The 15,177-nt window shown below is 43.5% G+C and overlaps 1 protein-coding gene across 5 annotated transcripts in view; it reads left to right on the top strand.

The window, feature by feature from the left end:
• KLHL24 (kelch like family member 24) overlaps positions 1-15,025 on the top strand; it is a 56,412-nt gene extending 41,387 nt beyond the window's left edge. For 3 of the 5 annotated variants that reach the window (XM_021005838.2, XM_021005840.2, XM_021005839.2), the window contains exon 8: positions 7,089-12,359. In XM_021005838.2, the coding sequence (XP_020861497.1) occupies positions 7,089-7,289 (201 nt within the window). In that variant the 3' untranslated portion in view covers positions 7,290-12,359. Of the gene's footprint in view, positions 1-895; positions 3,092-7,088; positions 12,360-14,274 lie in introns of those variants that run through there. The other 2 variants (XM_021005842.2, XM_021005843.2) reach the window with 2 other exon arrangements.
• Positions 15,026-15,177: the final 152 nt, after the last annotated feature.

A 15,177-nucleotide genomic window follows, 5' to 3' on the forward strand; every position in this document is an offset into this window, starting at 1 on the left:
GCATAAAAGAGGTCTGGGGATGGGGGATGGAGGGCGGAGCGCAGGCTGGAATGAAGGCACAGGGGGCGTGGTAGAGAAAATCCAGAATTAGGAGTGCAGCCTGGAGGGGAATCCAGGCATGGCTACTCGTGGTGTCCCTCTTAAATCAGAGGTTCTGGGAGGAACCAGCCAATCAGAGAGGCCATAGAAGGAGATGGCCGCTGCCAGGGAGGAAGTCCAGGGGGCCTGAGCTTCCAGGGAGGAGGATTTTGTGGCCTGGGAGGGAGACTCTGGAGAGTCAGGAGGACAGCAGGGAGAGGAGTGAGGACGTGACTGCGCCCTGTGCTCAGAGGGGAAGCTCGACGATGGAAAGGGAGGGGATGGAGGAGGATTTCTATAGCAAAAACAGGAGAGAGGAAGACCGGAAGAAAAAGGGTGTCAGATGGCAGAAGGTAATCTTGACCTGTGTCAGGAGGTTGGAGAGTGAAAGAATGGGCCCAGGCCCCACCAACCATCATGGGGGGGGGCACTCCTTCAGAGAAGGGCGCACCTTCCTTGCCACTACTGCTTGCCCCAGAGCCCTAGGAGTAAGAAAAGTCCTTTTTCATTCATTCATTCACTCATTCAGTGTCACACAGAAGAGGGGAAAGGGAAGAGGGAATAAACATTAATGTAGCCCCTGTTATGGGCTACACACTGTGCTAAGTGCTTTATGTAGATTATCTCATTTGATCCTTGCAACCATCCTGGGAGAGAAGTGGTGTTATTTTTCTCATTTTACAGTTGAGGAAACTGAGGCAGACTGAGACAAAATGATTTGCCCAGGGTCACACAGCTAGTAAGCATCTGAGGCCAGATTTGAATTCACGCCTTCTTGACCCCAGACCTGATGCTCTGTCTCCTATTCACCTGGAAGGACCTATGAACATTTGGAGCTAAGAAGAAGAGATGAGGCTTGCTCTTCTTGAAGAGGAGAGCTGTAAGCTCTGGAGGTGCAGCAGCTGAGAGTCTCATAAGGAAGGATACTGTGTGTGGTGCTGCAGCAAGGAGGAGCGATGAAGATGACCAGCTGCCCAGTGGATACCTGCCCCTGAGACTCTTCTGCTGCTTAGGCCTTGTGGCCACCCCCCACCAAGTCATAGCCAATCCGTTCTTTCATGCTTTTCTTCTCCTCACATAACTAAGGAGCTCCCTTCTGTGACATCCTTAGCATTCAGCTTCTGCTTTAGCTTATTTTAAACATGACTCTTCCAGGTACCCTTCTTGAAGGCCTAGATTTATCCCTAAACACTTGCCCTCGCTTCCAACTTCTGTATGGGTTCTTTCCAAATTTGTATTGCTTGATAAGCTTTCTGTACAATTGTGTTAGGCCCTTTTCCAACTCATCAGAATAATTTCCCTTTTTTGTTTTCAGAGCATCCATTTTTGGCAGCACTTTCCCTGAAAAAAAGAGTCTATTTGGTTCCTACTTGGGCTTTCTCTTAATTCTTTGAAATTTCTTCTTGCAGTGTCTAGGCTTAATATCAGGCTTTCTCTAGATTCTTCCTCCTGTCTCATCACAAAATGATCGCTTCCCTCTGTGGGTCCCATTTCTTCTTCAGGAACAAGTTTCTCCTTTTTGTTTACAATCATGTCTAACATAACAATTATCCTATCCCAAAGCCCTTCTCCGGGTATGAACAAGGTCACAGTGTCCTCCTCGTATTAGGATTTCTAATTTACCTTTTTACACTGTGCTTCTTGTCTGTTCGTGTATAGAATCTGAGGCTGTGGGGTTTTGCCTGGCTCTCTCCTTGAATGTTGTCTCCTGGGATATACGGAGCCTTCTCTCTCCTGCTGTGCTTGACTTTGGCAGATCTGTGTGGGGCAGGCAAGGGACAAGCCTCACCTCCTCTTTTTTACCTTAAAGCCCTCTTGGTGAGATGTGTAAGACTTGGCAAAATCAGTTCTTACTGAGTTTTGTCACGTATGTGTTGTCTCTTGGCAAGAGCCCATCTTTTCTGGAAGTCAGTAAGAATTCATCAAGCACCTAATGTGTGCCAGGCACTGTGCTAAACACTTGGGATACAAAAAGAAGCAAAAGACAGACCTTGCCCTCAGGGAGCTCACAATCTAACGAGGGAGACAGTGAGCAAGCATACATACCAATAAGCTCTCTGTAGGATAAACTGGTAAACCATTACAGAGGGAATGCGCTGGCCTTGAGAGAGGTTGGGAAGGTGAGATTTTAGTTGGGACTTGAAGGAAGCCGAGAGGTCAGGAGGAAGAGCATCCCGGGAAGAATGCCAGAGCGAAGAGGTGGAGCTCAGGCCTCGTTGGTGGAACAGCCAGGAGGCCGGCGTCACTGGGCCCAAGGGGACATATTGGGGAGTAGGGCATAAGGAGCCTGGAGAGGTAGGAGGGGGCCGGATGATGAAGGGCTTTCTGCCAAGCAGAGGATTTTTGTATTTGTTCCCGGAGGTCATAGGGAGTCACGAGGGTTTACTGAGTAGGATGTGACATGGTGGGCCTTATGTTTTAGGGAGATCACTTTGATAACTGAATAGAGGATGAATCCAAACCGTATTCTCACAAAACATCTTGGCCAGCTGTTTGCTTCCCAGATTTGCTGTTCTCCTATGGAATACCCCCCATCAGTCAGCAGAGACGCCCCCCTCCTGCCCCTGAGGTCTTTGCCCGCTCCATAAGGCTTTCTCATTCCCTCCTGGTGCTGTCACCTTTTTCTTTTCCACGGGTCACCAGAAGTGAGTAATGTCAAGGTGGACCAGCTTCCAGAACCTTTCCATTGCATCTCATGTGCGTTCCCTGGGAGGACCACAGGCATCTCTGTAGTTGCTGCCAAAGGGGACTATTTTCATTTAATTGCAGCCCATGAAAAGGAGAAAGTATGAAATGGCTCTCAGGCCTGTGGCTGCTGCCCCCTAGGTCAGGTTGCTCAGTGGGTTGTCCCATCACTGCACTGACTCATGGAACTTGCTCACCACCATCCGTTCCTCATACCTGTTTTACATGAAATAACTTTCAGCCATCTCTCCCTGACCCTGTACTAGTGCTTGTTTGGAGGGCTCAAGTGCAAGTCATTTTTTTCCTATTAAATTTCAGCTCAGCCTCACATTCTAGCCTGTGATGTCTTCATTTCCCAGTTCTGTTGTCCAGTGCATTAGCTGTCCCTTCTGTCTATGGTTTTGTGCAAGTCATTGGTAGAAATAAATATTCAGTAGTCAGGGGCCAGTGATAGAGCCTAAAAGCCCTTTTCTAGAGACCCCTCCGTTTGACTTCTGTTAAATAGCATTCTTAACCACGTCCCTAATCCTTTTTAGTATTTAGTCTACGTCTCCCGTCTTGTCCACTAGATTCTTTCCATGCGTGAGAACTTAACCAAACTCTGTTTGTACTTCTTACCATCTGGATAAAATATAGTACTTGAAATCAGCCAAAGCATGGGTATCGGCTTGTAACTTGCTATTCCAGCACCGGGCTTACAATCAGGACAGAACTGGGTGGGTTTGTCTGTTCCCTTCAGCCGTTATTATCTACATGTCTTTGGACGCGAGTAATATTGTAAGGGCACCTCTCTAAACCTCAGTTCCCTTTTCTCTAAAATGAGAGAAATAATACTTTATTACCTCCCCCCACCCTGAGTGAGGAAAAAGAAGTTCCACTGTGGCTGCCTCAGTGTGGTTGGGGAGCTCAAATAAGAAGGCAGGTAAATTGCTCTGTAAACCTTAAAACACTGTGAATGTCAGTATGGTTATACTATTTCTCTAGGGTTTTATTAAAAAAGTCCTGCCCTTTCTTAGATAAAAACACACATATTCTGGAGGTCAAGGACTCACCCCTTCAAAGAAGCCATTTTCCTCCCTCTCCTTTCTTCCTCCCTCCCTCTCTCTCGTTCCTTCCTTCCTCTCCTTCCTTCTTTTCTATCTCCCTCCCTCCCCTCCTTCCTTCCTTTCCTCCCTTCCTTCCTTCCCTCTCCTCCTTCCTTCCTTCCCCTCCCTCCCCCCCCACCCTTATTGCTTTGGGGGGAAAACTCCAGGTGCTGGGCACCAGACTTACATATAGACTGCCCCTATGTAAGTTGGATATGGTGCCTGCATTTTTAAGACTAAGTTTTTTTGCTAAAGAACTGGTTTTTATTTTTGCAATACACTTTTATTGCTATCTTTGTTTTTACATTCTTCTCCTTCTCCACACCGCCCCCCCCTCCCCAACCCTGAGCCATCCCTGACAGCCCAGAGAGTTCAGCAAAAATAACTGGGGTCTCTGAGAACATGGTCTCTGATGATGCGCCCCATGCTCCTCAGCCGGCGTCGTCCTCTGCTGGTAACAGGCAGGGCTGCCTTCTTGGGGCTCTTCTTGGGCGCCAGTGTGGCCTCAGTGAATCACAGCTTTCCGTTTCAGTCATTTTGTTGTTGTGGAAGTTGGTATTCCTCAACACCTTGGGTTCTAATGACCTGAACGTGATCTGGAGGCTCATTGAGCACAAGCACACCCTGGATAGTCTTGGCCCAGTGGCTGGGTCAGAAGTCATGTGGAGAGGACCAACCCTGCTCCCCACCCCCACTCTCACTTCCTGAAACCTTCACTATAATGTGATCAGTCTGAGCCTACCGAGCTCTGCTCCCTCCTCCGTGCATTCCTCATAGGCTCTCCTTGCTCAGCCCCAAACTTGGTACCCCTCTTCCACCAGTCCTTCCTCTAACCCAGATTTTCTTGGCTTCACCCAACCACCATGCCCCTTCCTCTCTTCCACATAGGGCCTGCTCAGTCCTGCACCACCCCCACCCCCCCAATGTGGCAAATGTCCAGTAACAATGATTTGTCTTAAGATTGAAAACAACTTTTAATTTGTGTTCTAGTCAGATGTTCACAGCAACACGGTGATAACAGTAAGGGGCCATTGTGGGTAAATTTCATTGGTCGAAAAGCTAATGTAGGCACTTTAAAGGAATGATGAATTATTTCGAACAGTGGGAGAGAGAGGGGTGGTGCCATCTTATTTCACAGATTCTTTAAAATGTGTCTTTTAGGGTACCAGTGATTTAAGGTATGTACTTTGTACCCTGAAAAACTTTCTATAAAATGTTGAGGTAGATAGTAGGCTGTGACTTTAATTAGTCTTATGGGATAAAATATATTTACTAAATGCCTTTACTTGATAAAGTATAATTCCTCATTACCTTTACATGTTACAGAGCTATAAACAGTGACATAATTTGGGTAGATTAGGGAAGAATGAGGCACTTTAAACAGCTCGATTGGATTCTAGTTCTTTTCTTTGGAGGGGCCCACACCACTGAGTCTTCATGTCAGTGATCCGCAGAATCTTAGGCCTGCGGGAAACACTTATGAGCCCCCAGATTCTTAATTAGGCAACTGAAACCAAGAAAGATGGTCATTCAGGTAAAATCTCATTGTGAAGAATATGAAATCCAGCTGAAAAGATTCTTCTGAAGCCTCTTGGATGTCCCAGCCCACCCACAGAGTGACAGAGCAGGGCATCTCGGGGGAATTCATCCCCCGCTGGCCTCCTGGCCATTCTCGGGCCATCTCTGTAATGATGAACAGTGAACCTGTAGGCTTGGGATCACAAAACAGCGTGTCCCCTTCCAGGGCCTCTGGCCTCGCTTTAGCTGTGTTAAATGTCATAGCTGTTCCCACCAAATACATGTGTCTGTGTGTCTCTATGTACATGTATGTGTGTACACATATACACATGATTTACTTGTATACAGAGGTCACTAAGTGGCACAGAGTATAGAATACAGGGCCTCAGGGGTAAATCACTTAACCACTGTCTGCCTTGGTTTCCATAACTGTAGAAGAGGGTTGTAATAGCATGTGTTTCCCAGAATTGTTGAGAATCTAATGCAGTAATATTTTTAAAGCACTTAGCACAGTGCCCAGTGCATAATAAGTGCAACCCTCCACACACCACACACACACACACACCCCCGCCCACCCACCCTAAACTTCCTAAAGGCACCATGGTAATACAGCTTTAATACAGCTTGCCAAAAGCTTAAAGGAACAAAGACAATAAGAGTGAAGGGCTTCTCTTCATGACCCTCTTTTCCTTCTCTCGGGGAGCATTTCCTTTTTGCTTATCTATTTGCGGTACACTTATCTGCTCGTCCTCATCTCCAGTTCTTACAGACTGGAAGTCAAAAGAAGGAAAAGCATGTTCCAGTGAACTCCTTTCCATCATTATAGCTGGCATTTGGTGTTTACTATATGTAAATTTAGCAATTTCATCATGTAATGAAATTGGTCATATAGACAAGGCTGTAATGATCCAAATTCATTTGAAAGTCATTTTACTTTTTAATATTTTAAGTAGATAGTTAACCTCTTTTGAGGAAGAAAGTGATAGTCTTAAATTTGTGCAGATAAAGTAATTTGTCCAGTGTCATATAGTGATTTTAATAGTCTTTTCTCAGGAATAGAAATCTGATTTCCTAATGAGTATGTCTCTCCAGTAGATGCTATAAAATAGTGCCACTTCCTTTTTATACATCCAGTAGCTGTATTTATTGAATTTCAGCTTAATCTTTGAGACTAAATGTAGACAATTAACTTCTAAACTTTGTTTGGAACAGAAACAAATTGTATGTTATATACTATCAATTATACATATATATGTGTGTGTGTGTGTGTGTGTGTGTGTGTGTGTGTGTGTGTGTGTGTGTGTGTGTGTGTGTGTATGAATTGCATATTATAAAACATCTATTAGAGAATTGCCATAGATCATACAGTTTTTATCAGGTATTTGGTAACCACGTAGCACAATGACGGCTAAGAAGGGCCAGAGTGCACAAAGAGATGGTTCCAGTGTCAGAAAGACCTGAGTTCAAATCCAGCCTCATTTGCTTACCAGCTGTGTGAGCCTAGGCACTCACTTAACTTCTTTTTCCTTCAGTTTTCTCATTTGTAAAATGGGGATAATAACAGCACCTACTTCTCAGGAGAATGAGTGGGTAATTGTAGAGTGCTTTGCAAACCTTAAATTACTATATAAGTACTCATTATTGTTATTATTTATGGCATCTGCTTCTAGCTACAACTACTCGAATAATTCATTTTTTTTCTTCACATACTTGATTAAACAGGAAAACTGCGGTATGTCTGTGTGTAATGGCAAAATCTATATCCTGGGTGGAAGACGAGAAAATGGAGAAGCGACAGACACAATTCTATGTTATGATCCTGCCACTAGTATTATCACTGGGGTGGCCGCCATGCCGCGGCCGGTGTCCTATCATGGCTGCGTGACTATTCACAGATACAATGAAAAGTGCTTTAAACTATAAGGCTAGGAAGCCACGGAGAAGCCGCCGCCACAGCTGCTTCCACCACAAATGGAAATGTTTCCAAGGGCTCCAAACAGACACTCGAGGTTTCTGGTTTTTGGTTTTTACGTGTTATATGCAAATGAGAGTTCCCGTGCCTCCCTGACGTGGGCCAGTGCCCGTCTCCAAACTGTAAATAGTAAAATGTCCAAAGCCTTACTAGCTGTTAGCACCCTTTCTGACTGGTGGTAATAATGATGTGATGTTGCTCCGGCTCTTGTCCCAAGGGAGGCCGTCGGGGGAGGTGACCTTTACAGGTGTGGGTAGGACTGTGTAGACTGTGGCATGTCGCCCACCTTCCTACACACCTGTGCACCGTTTGTGAATAGTCTCTTCGTTGTAAGTCTGTTCCCCTTAGATTGTATGTGCCTAATTGTGACATTCATTCTAAAGGAAGCTAGCTAGGGCTTCCTTGTTTAGCTTGGCTACATTGGCTCACTCGATGCTTAAACCTTTCTTTCAAAAAAAAAAAACATGTCACAAGAAAGTAGGTTTTAAAACGAGAAGTTTTATTAGTGGGATTTTTCTCTTATGGATGAAAATTTGGTGATTGGTTCAGTTTGATAAATGCCTGAGATGTGTCACCATGGCGATCGTGATCAAATATTGCTCTCTTTTGAAAACAGTAATTTGGGGAGACTCATAGAAGTAATCCCTGAAGGTCAGAAAACACAGGCCAATTCATTTGGAGAGTATGAAACCCTTGGAAGGAAAATAGCCTCACATCGAGGAGAGGCCTAGTAAGTGGCTCTTGGGTTGGACTAACTGTTTCTAGCCCTGGGAGAGACCCTGGAAGCCAAAGGAGCTGCTCATTTCCCTGAATGGGGCCCACGTGGTCAAGAACTGCCTTCATCTCACAAATGGGTGCCTTCATTTGGTGAGGATCCAGCTTCTGGATAGGGTTGTCCAGGGATCTCAGTGGAATCTTCGCTAGCTTCAAAGTATTGCCACTCCCGTCAAGGGGAAAGCCTCTTTAGAATTCACATTCAGGGACCACCCATGACAGTGGGTCATGTTTTCATAATGAACTTACAAAAAAAAAAAATGAGGACCTTTCACCTTGATTTAAAGGTCAGTGTCATCTTTATGTATCCTTTCTACCCACCACTGGTCAGAAATGTCATCTTCCCCCAAAACCAGGTCCCTTCTCCAGCACTTCTTCATTAATCTTCCCACTAGCTTTCATTGAAGGAGAGGCGGTTATTGCATTTCTGGGGCACATCTAAGGATCTCGTTACAAGTGATTCTTTTTTATTTCTATGTCAATGTAACATAGCTCCACAAACTTGAAATGCTATGGAGCTATGTTCCATCCATGCTACCCATAGAGCTGTTATCAGAAAGCATAGAATACAGGACTGTTTCACTTATTTTAGGAGGGTGCAAACATTTGTTTTCCACAACCTAGTCTTTCATACTTAGCTAGAAACTAAATCCTGTGCATCTTCTTGTATACAAAGGAAACCCTGCAAATGTATTAGAGCAAAGACCACCCAAACAAAAAGACCCTTCCCTGGAAATCTCTAGGATGCTTCTCAAGACCACAAGAGGCTTTGAAAAAGGCACCCAGAAACATTAGAAAAATTAAGTGTGCAACAGTCTCTTAGCCAGAGTTGAAACAGGAAACATTTAAGCCGAAATTAGGGGATAAATGTACCCTCATTATAGCAAAGAATTTCTGCTTGTACTAAACTGCTGTATAATTTCTTTTGTACATATTATCAAAGGTAGCAATACAGGGATTCATTTGCATTGTGATGTGTATTTGTAAATTGGTGCCCATCTGTAAATAAAGGCACTTCATACAGAAATGTTTTTCTCCAGATAAATGACTTATGTGCTCTAGCCTCTTTGTCTTTTGTGTATGACCTGTTTACTTGGGTTTTGTTATCATGCCTTCATTTTTAAACTTTCCTGTGCGCCGACTCGAGACGTTCTAAGGAACAAGATGTACATCCTGAAGGTAGAGGTTCAAGCTCCTCCCAGTGTGTGACTTCTTTCTCCTTGATCAATGCCTGAAACTTCAAACTAGCGACTAAAAGCCCACCAAGAATTGGTATTTTTTTTTATCCCAGTGAATTTAGATGAAGTTATTTTTGAGCTAAAGAGACCCATCTCATTATTTGAAATGTCCTAGAATTATGGGTCATCCTCAGTGAAACCAATCAGCTATGGAGAATTGCCCCCTATTTGGTATAGACATTCAAAGTGTCACTTGGGTTAATAGCAGAAATTGCATTCATGCTGTCATTGTGCTGTTAAAGGGTTTCATGTCTGTTGCTCATGTGGGCACACACACACACACACACACACACACACACACACAAAGAATCATTCTTAGCCATCTGTCATGGTTACAGGCAGGAGAATTTTATGTGGACCCCAATTAAATAAAATGGAAGAGAATGCATTTACCTCTTAGAGCATTTTTTTTACTTGCCAAGCTCAAGTTTGAAATTACCTGCCGTGTGAAATACATACATGTAAAAGAAGGTGATGACCATCTTTATAACAAAGAGCTGCTTCGAGGTTTACATCTGCAAGGTCAAACCAGTCAAGAGGAGGAATGGTTAGAGTGAGTGTGTTCTGCTTATTCAGTTGTGCTACCCTAGAGGAGGAAGGGATCCAGTGAATTTGTTTACTGTATCAGTAAAGAAAAGATCCTTTAAATGCTGGGCTCTCTTCTCTCGGTGTTATAGCAGCAGAGACACTTCTGGGCTTCGTCCCACTAAAGAGAACCATTAGCTCTTGTTAAAGGTGTCTGACTGCCTGGCACTACTGAGGGCTCCTTCTCCATTTTCAGGAATTCCCTGTCCCGCTTTGAATGGGCATAGAGTGGCAGCCTTTTGGATCTCCAGAAGCCTGAAAAAGTTTAAAAATCCAGATATGTCACAAGAATTTGGAGGGGTTTTTTTTACTTTGTTTTCAAGAAAGAAAAATACTTGGGGAGGAAATTAATTTGTCCCCTTTTCAAATTTGGCTTTCTGTTACTAGTTAGTTACTCTCAGAAAGTTGTAATTCTAGGCTTTGAGGCAGATTGGGAAAAGCAGCTTCACCCTGATAGTGGCTTGACATTCATTCTTTCCTCTTAAAAGAAAAAAAATGCTATCTTGACTGGTGCATTCTATTTTACTAGCAATCACCGTTTAGTTCCCCCATCTAGTTCGACTGTCAAATTCCCAGTGAAACTCAGGAAATGATGACAAAAGTTCTTTTACTTTTGGCCATCGACATACCAGGTTTTTTATATTGTCTGGAAATGACAATAGACAATAAAAATTTGCTGTGAGGGCCCAGGCTAAGGACTGGTCCCATGTTTTTGTTTTGTGCTAACTCATGAGAAAAGTAGAGGCTGAATGGTGTGGGGTGTGTGTAAGGAAGCATCTTGAGGCTCCTCTGTGCAAGAGGCATCTTTGACCTCAGTTTTCTCGAAAGGGAAGATAATCTGCTGTCTGTTCAGTCTAACAAGAATCTTAGATGTCTGTTCAAGGCTACCTTAGGCCAGCCTTTCTTTGTGCAAAGGCAAGGAGCCAGTTGCTGCCTTTACCAAGAGTTAACATTGCTCAATCTCTGTTAGCCTTTAGAGACATGTTAGTTTAAAAGTATTTTAAGCCAAGTCATTGGAGACCAAGTTCGTGTTCACTCACCTCATTAGTCTTTTAGTTAAATAAGTGAATTCTGTAGGTACTGTAATTAACATAGGGGCAGTTTGGCCCAAAGACAGCAGTTTGGACTAACTGAACTATGTCACTTTGGAATGCTAGGTGCCAGAGACCACATGAGCCAGGAGAGTGTGAATCCATCGATAATTCCAAAAAACTAGGAGAATAGCTTATCTTTTTTTCATCATACTTTAGACAATATTTTGAAGTGTGGAGATTTTTTTTTTTGGTATGAATGTTTTTCATTTTGTGTGATTACCGAGATACTCTAGTGCTCAGGATGATCAAAGTGATAGATGATGAAGATGACGGTCACAAGTGTGTAGTAACTTATTTTGCATTCTTGTTCCAAAGAAACTGTAAGCCTCACGAGGGCAGGGACTTTGTCATTTTCATGTCTGTGTGTCCCCAACACCTAGCATGGTGCCTTGCACATAGTAGGCGCTTAATAAATGTCTGTCTGAATTGAATTTTTATGTTTCAGAGATAATTGTGCCTGAATTTGCTGGATGTGCCTAATGTTTCCTAGGGTTGTTTTCCCCCAAATACTATTCTCACAAGTTACAGAATAATCGCTTTAGGTAAATGTCATATTTGTTTCCTGTAGTGCAAACGAGGTTCCCCACCTTTTAATTTTGTGTGGTGAATGCTAGGCAAGATGGGAGAAAATAAGAACACTTTAAATGGTGATAATTTATTTCTTTGCAGCTGTGGCCTAAGGCTTATGATTGATTTCCCTTTGTATCCTGCCGTTTTCCATAGTTTTAATTGGTCATATCTTAGTCCCAGGGATTCCTTCAATTGTGTATTAAACAGTGCTATAACAATTGCTTGGCAGAATGTCATGGGTGGTTGTTTCTCTTCTGTCTTCAGACCAAGGTGCTTATTATGACACTCAGATAACCTCCTAACCTGATAAACTTCATTTGAAATACATAGAGGTTATACTTGCATATCAAGAAATTACATCCACTGATTTTCTTTTTGCCATCCCGCAGTACTTTAGCACCGCCTTCCACTAGGGTTTTTCTTTTCTTCTTCTTGAAAACTGTTACTTTTTGTCAATTTATTTACAGAAAATTAAAAACAGTTGAGCTAATCCTTTTTTTAGGGGGTTAACTGGTAAAACCAGGTTATCCAATTAGACACAAGTGCAGCCTTGCCGGGAGTCTGGAGCAGTGATGGCCTTTTGTATTGTTGTCAGTTCAGAGCTCCAGGTTGACTCCACGTTGAGAAACATGACCTTGTATTTCAGTGTCTTTAAGGTTCTGTTGTAGCCCATCAGTACTTGTGTTCTATTTAAATGTACTTGCAAAGTTTTCTTCAAGTTCAAAACAATGTAATGTACCTAATAAATTTTTTCTTTTAACTTGTTTGCTGAAAGTTTTTCTTCACTAGAAATAGCTATCAAATAAACTGATGGCCAAGGTCGCTGGCCTCTGAGGTTCCTTACAATATGGATTCTGTGATAAACCTGGAAAAAGTAAGATTAATTTAAAAAATAGCCTACACTGTGCTATCTTGCAGAAAAGCCTTAAATACCAGATCCGTTGTGGTCAGGGAGGACGGTTCACAACGTGGATCATTGAAACAAGGTGTGGTGTCCAAGTGCATTGTGAGCGATGGGGTATTTGTGAAATAATCCTTTGTCCTTTCCTTAACCTACGTATTTAAATTTGAGTATTTAACTGCATCTTTAGCATACATTTAGAACAAACAGCTGTTCAGAGCAGAGATGAGATATGAAAGCACAGGGGAATGGCTTGGGGGAATTGCATCATTTGCCTACACTTAGAAAATATTCTGCTGGAAGAAAAATTGGTATTTTTAACTTGGGAGCTTACAGTATTTTACATGTTCTGGGTTACATTATTAAATTACGAGTTGTATATCATGCCCTTCCAATCCCTTTTTCTGGTACCTAAATGCCCCTGATGTGTGTAATGGGAAACAAAAGGGAACTTCTCTTCGGTTTATAGAGGTGACCCTGCTGTAGTAGCTGAGCCTGAATGCTAAGCTGGAAAAGGTTGGAGCATTGGCTTAGTGGCCACGAGGAACCATTTTGGACTAGCTCAAGGCTGGGAGGCTGGCTCTTTGGCTAATTGACTTAAAGGCCCATAACAATAATTATAATAGCTAGAGTGTCTTTAGGGTTTTCCATGTTATTCCATTTGATTCTCACAACATTCCTGGGAGGTAGGTGCTAAATTCTCTTCCCATTTTACAGATGAGGAAATGGAGGTTGAAAGAAATTGATTTGCCCAGGGTCACACAGGCACTTACTAGTGCCTGGGGCAGGATTTGAAACTGGTCATTCTGGCTCCAAATCGAATCCGTGCCACCTAGCTGTGCCATCTATTAAGAAAGGCAGGAAACAAGCCTTTATTACAAGCTTACAAATCACTCGGCACCATGCTCAGTCCGCTGGCTAAGACGAAGTGGGCTGGAGCAGCTAGGTGGTGCAGTGGATAGAGCGCTGGCCCTGGAGTCAGGAGAACCCGAGTTCGTATCCAGCCTCAGACACATAATATTTCTTAGCTGTGTGACCCTGGGCAAATCACTTAATCCCAGTTGCCTCACCCCCCCCCCAAAAAAAAAGCAGAAAATCAAATAAAGTATCAAATGAGCAAGGTGAAATCACCCTGAAATCAGAAGATATTGAAAAAATTAGAACAAGTCACAGTGGGCTTGTGCCCTGCTCTGCAGAGGAAGCGTCCAAACCTTGTGAAGTAAGTAAAGGCTCTGGCTTCATTCACCCCATTCTTGGCCTTCATTCTGCATCAAAAGAGCTTGTCCCCCCTCAAACATCAAGTATTTTGGAAAGCAATTTTGTGGAGCAGTGATTGGTTTTTAGGGTAATTTCTGTGTTCTCCACCCTCTTCCTGACTCAGAAGAATCAATATGTATATTGCTAAAACTAATACTAATGTGCTTGACATTCTGCAAAATAAAAGCAAATCCAGAAGAGACAGTGGCCTTTGCCAGTGAGTCAGCAGTGCCAAATTGTGTTGAATTTGGGGCCGAAGGGAGTTGGTCAAGGGGTCAACCAAGGGTCAGCTAACCCAAGGCAGAAGCAGCCCCCCAGTTTAAAGAATGTTGCCTGTGTGGGAGTCCACCTATTATACGTGGACATGAAAGGTATGATCTGAGTATAGGCAAATTCAAATTCAGCAAAAATTGAAGACCCTAATGTGTGCGATGCACAGACATTGTTACTGAGCAAATGGGGGTAAATAACATAATTGGTTGTCCAGGCTTACTCTGTGCCCTTCCTTCTTCCCCAGCTCCCAGTGGCTCAGAACCAAACTACAAGGAAAGCTTGAACCTCCAGTTCTGTTTTCTATAGTAAGATGGCAGACCAGGCCTTTCCATCTAACCTGCCACTGCCTCCGTGTCTACTGGACCTCACCATCCAGCCTGTGCCTACATCCTCCAGACCCCTAGTAGGGCTGTCATCTGACCTAGTGCCCCCAGGAACTGTGGGCTTCAGCATCCATTTTCTGTGTCTCCCCTGATTGAGAGCAGGGTTTGGCTTTTCCTTCCTTCTCTTCCTTCCCTCCTTCCCTCCCTTCCTCTTTTCCTTCCTCGTCTTTTTTCTTTCCCCTTTCTTCTTTCTCTTTCTTTCTCTTTCCTTCCTTCCTTCCTTCTTCCCCTCTGTCCCTCCCTTCCTCTTTTCCTTCCTCATCTTTTTTCTTTCCCCTTCTTTCTCTTTCTTTCTTTCCTTCCTTCCCTCCCTCCCTCCCTTCCTCTTTTCCTTCCTCGTCTTTTTTCTTTCCCCTTTCTTCTTTCTCTTTCTTTCTCTTTCCTTCCTTCCTTCCCTCCCTCCCTTCCTCTTTTCCTTCCTCGTCTTTTTTCTTTCCCCTTCTTTCTCTTTCTCTTTCCTTCCTTCCTTCCTTCCCTCCCTCCCTCCCTTCCTCTTTTCCTTCGTCTTTTTTCTTTCCCCTTTCTTTTTTCTCTTTCTCTTTCCTTCCTTCCTTCCCTCCCTAGCTAACCCAAGATGTGTTGTATAACAATAAACGTTTTTTCATTTATTCAGCTTTAGTGGAATAAAATAGCATTGGATTCGGAGTCAGGAGACCTGGGGTTGAATCCCCGCTCTGGTACTTAACTCGTGACCATTTCTACTCTGGGCCTCCATTTGCTCCTTTGTGGTACATGGGGTCACTCCTAGCTCTAAATCCTCCCAA

The sequence above is a fragment of the Phascolarctos cinereus genome, unplaced genomic scaffold (assembly GCF_003287225.1).
Source record: "Phascolarctos cinereus isolate Bilbo 61053 unplaced genomic scaffold, phaCin_HiC Scaffold_5;HRSCAF=322, whole genome shotgun sequence".
In the NCBI taxonomy this organism is placed as follows: domain Eukaryota; kingdom Metazoa; phylum Chordata; class Mammalia; order Diprotodontia; family Phascolarctidae; genus Phascolarctos; species Phascolarctos cinereus.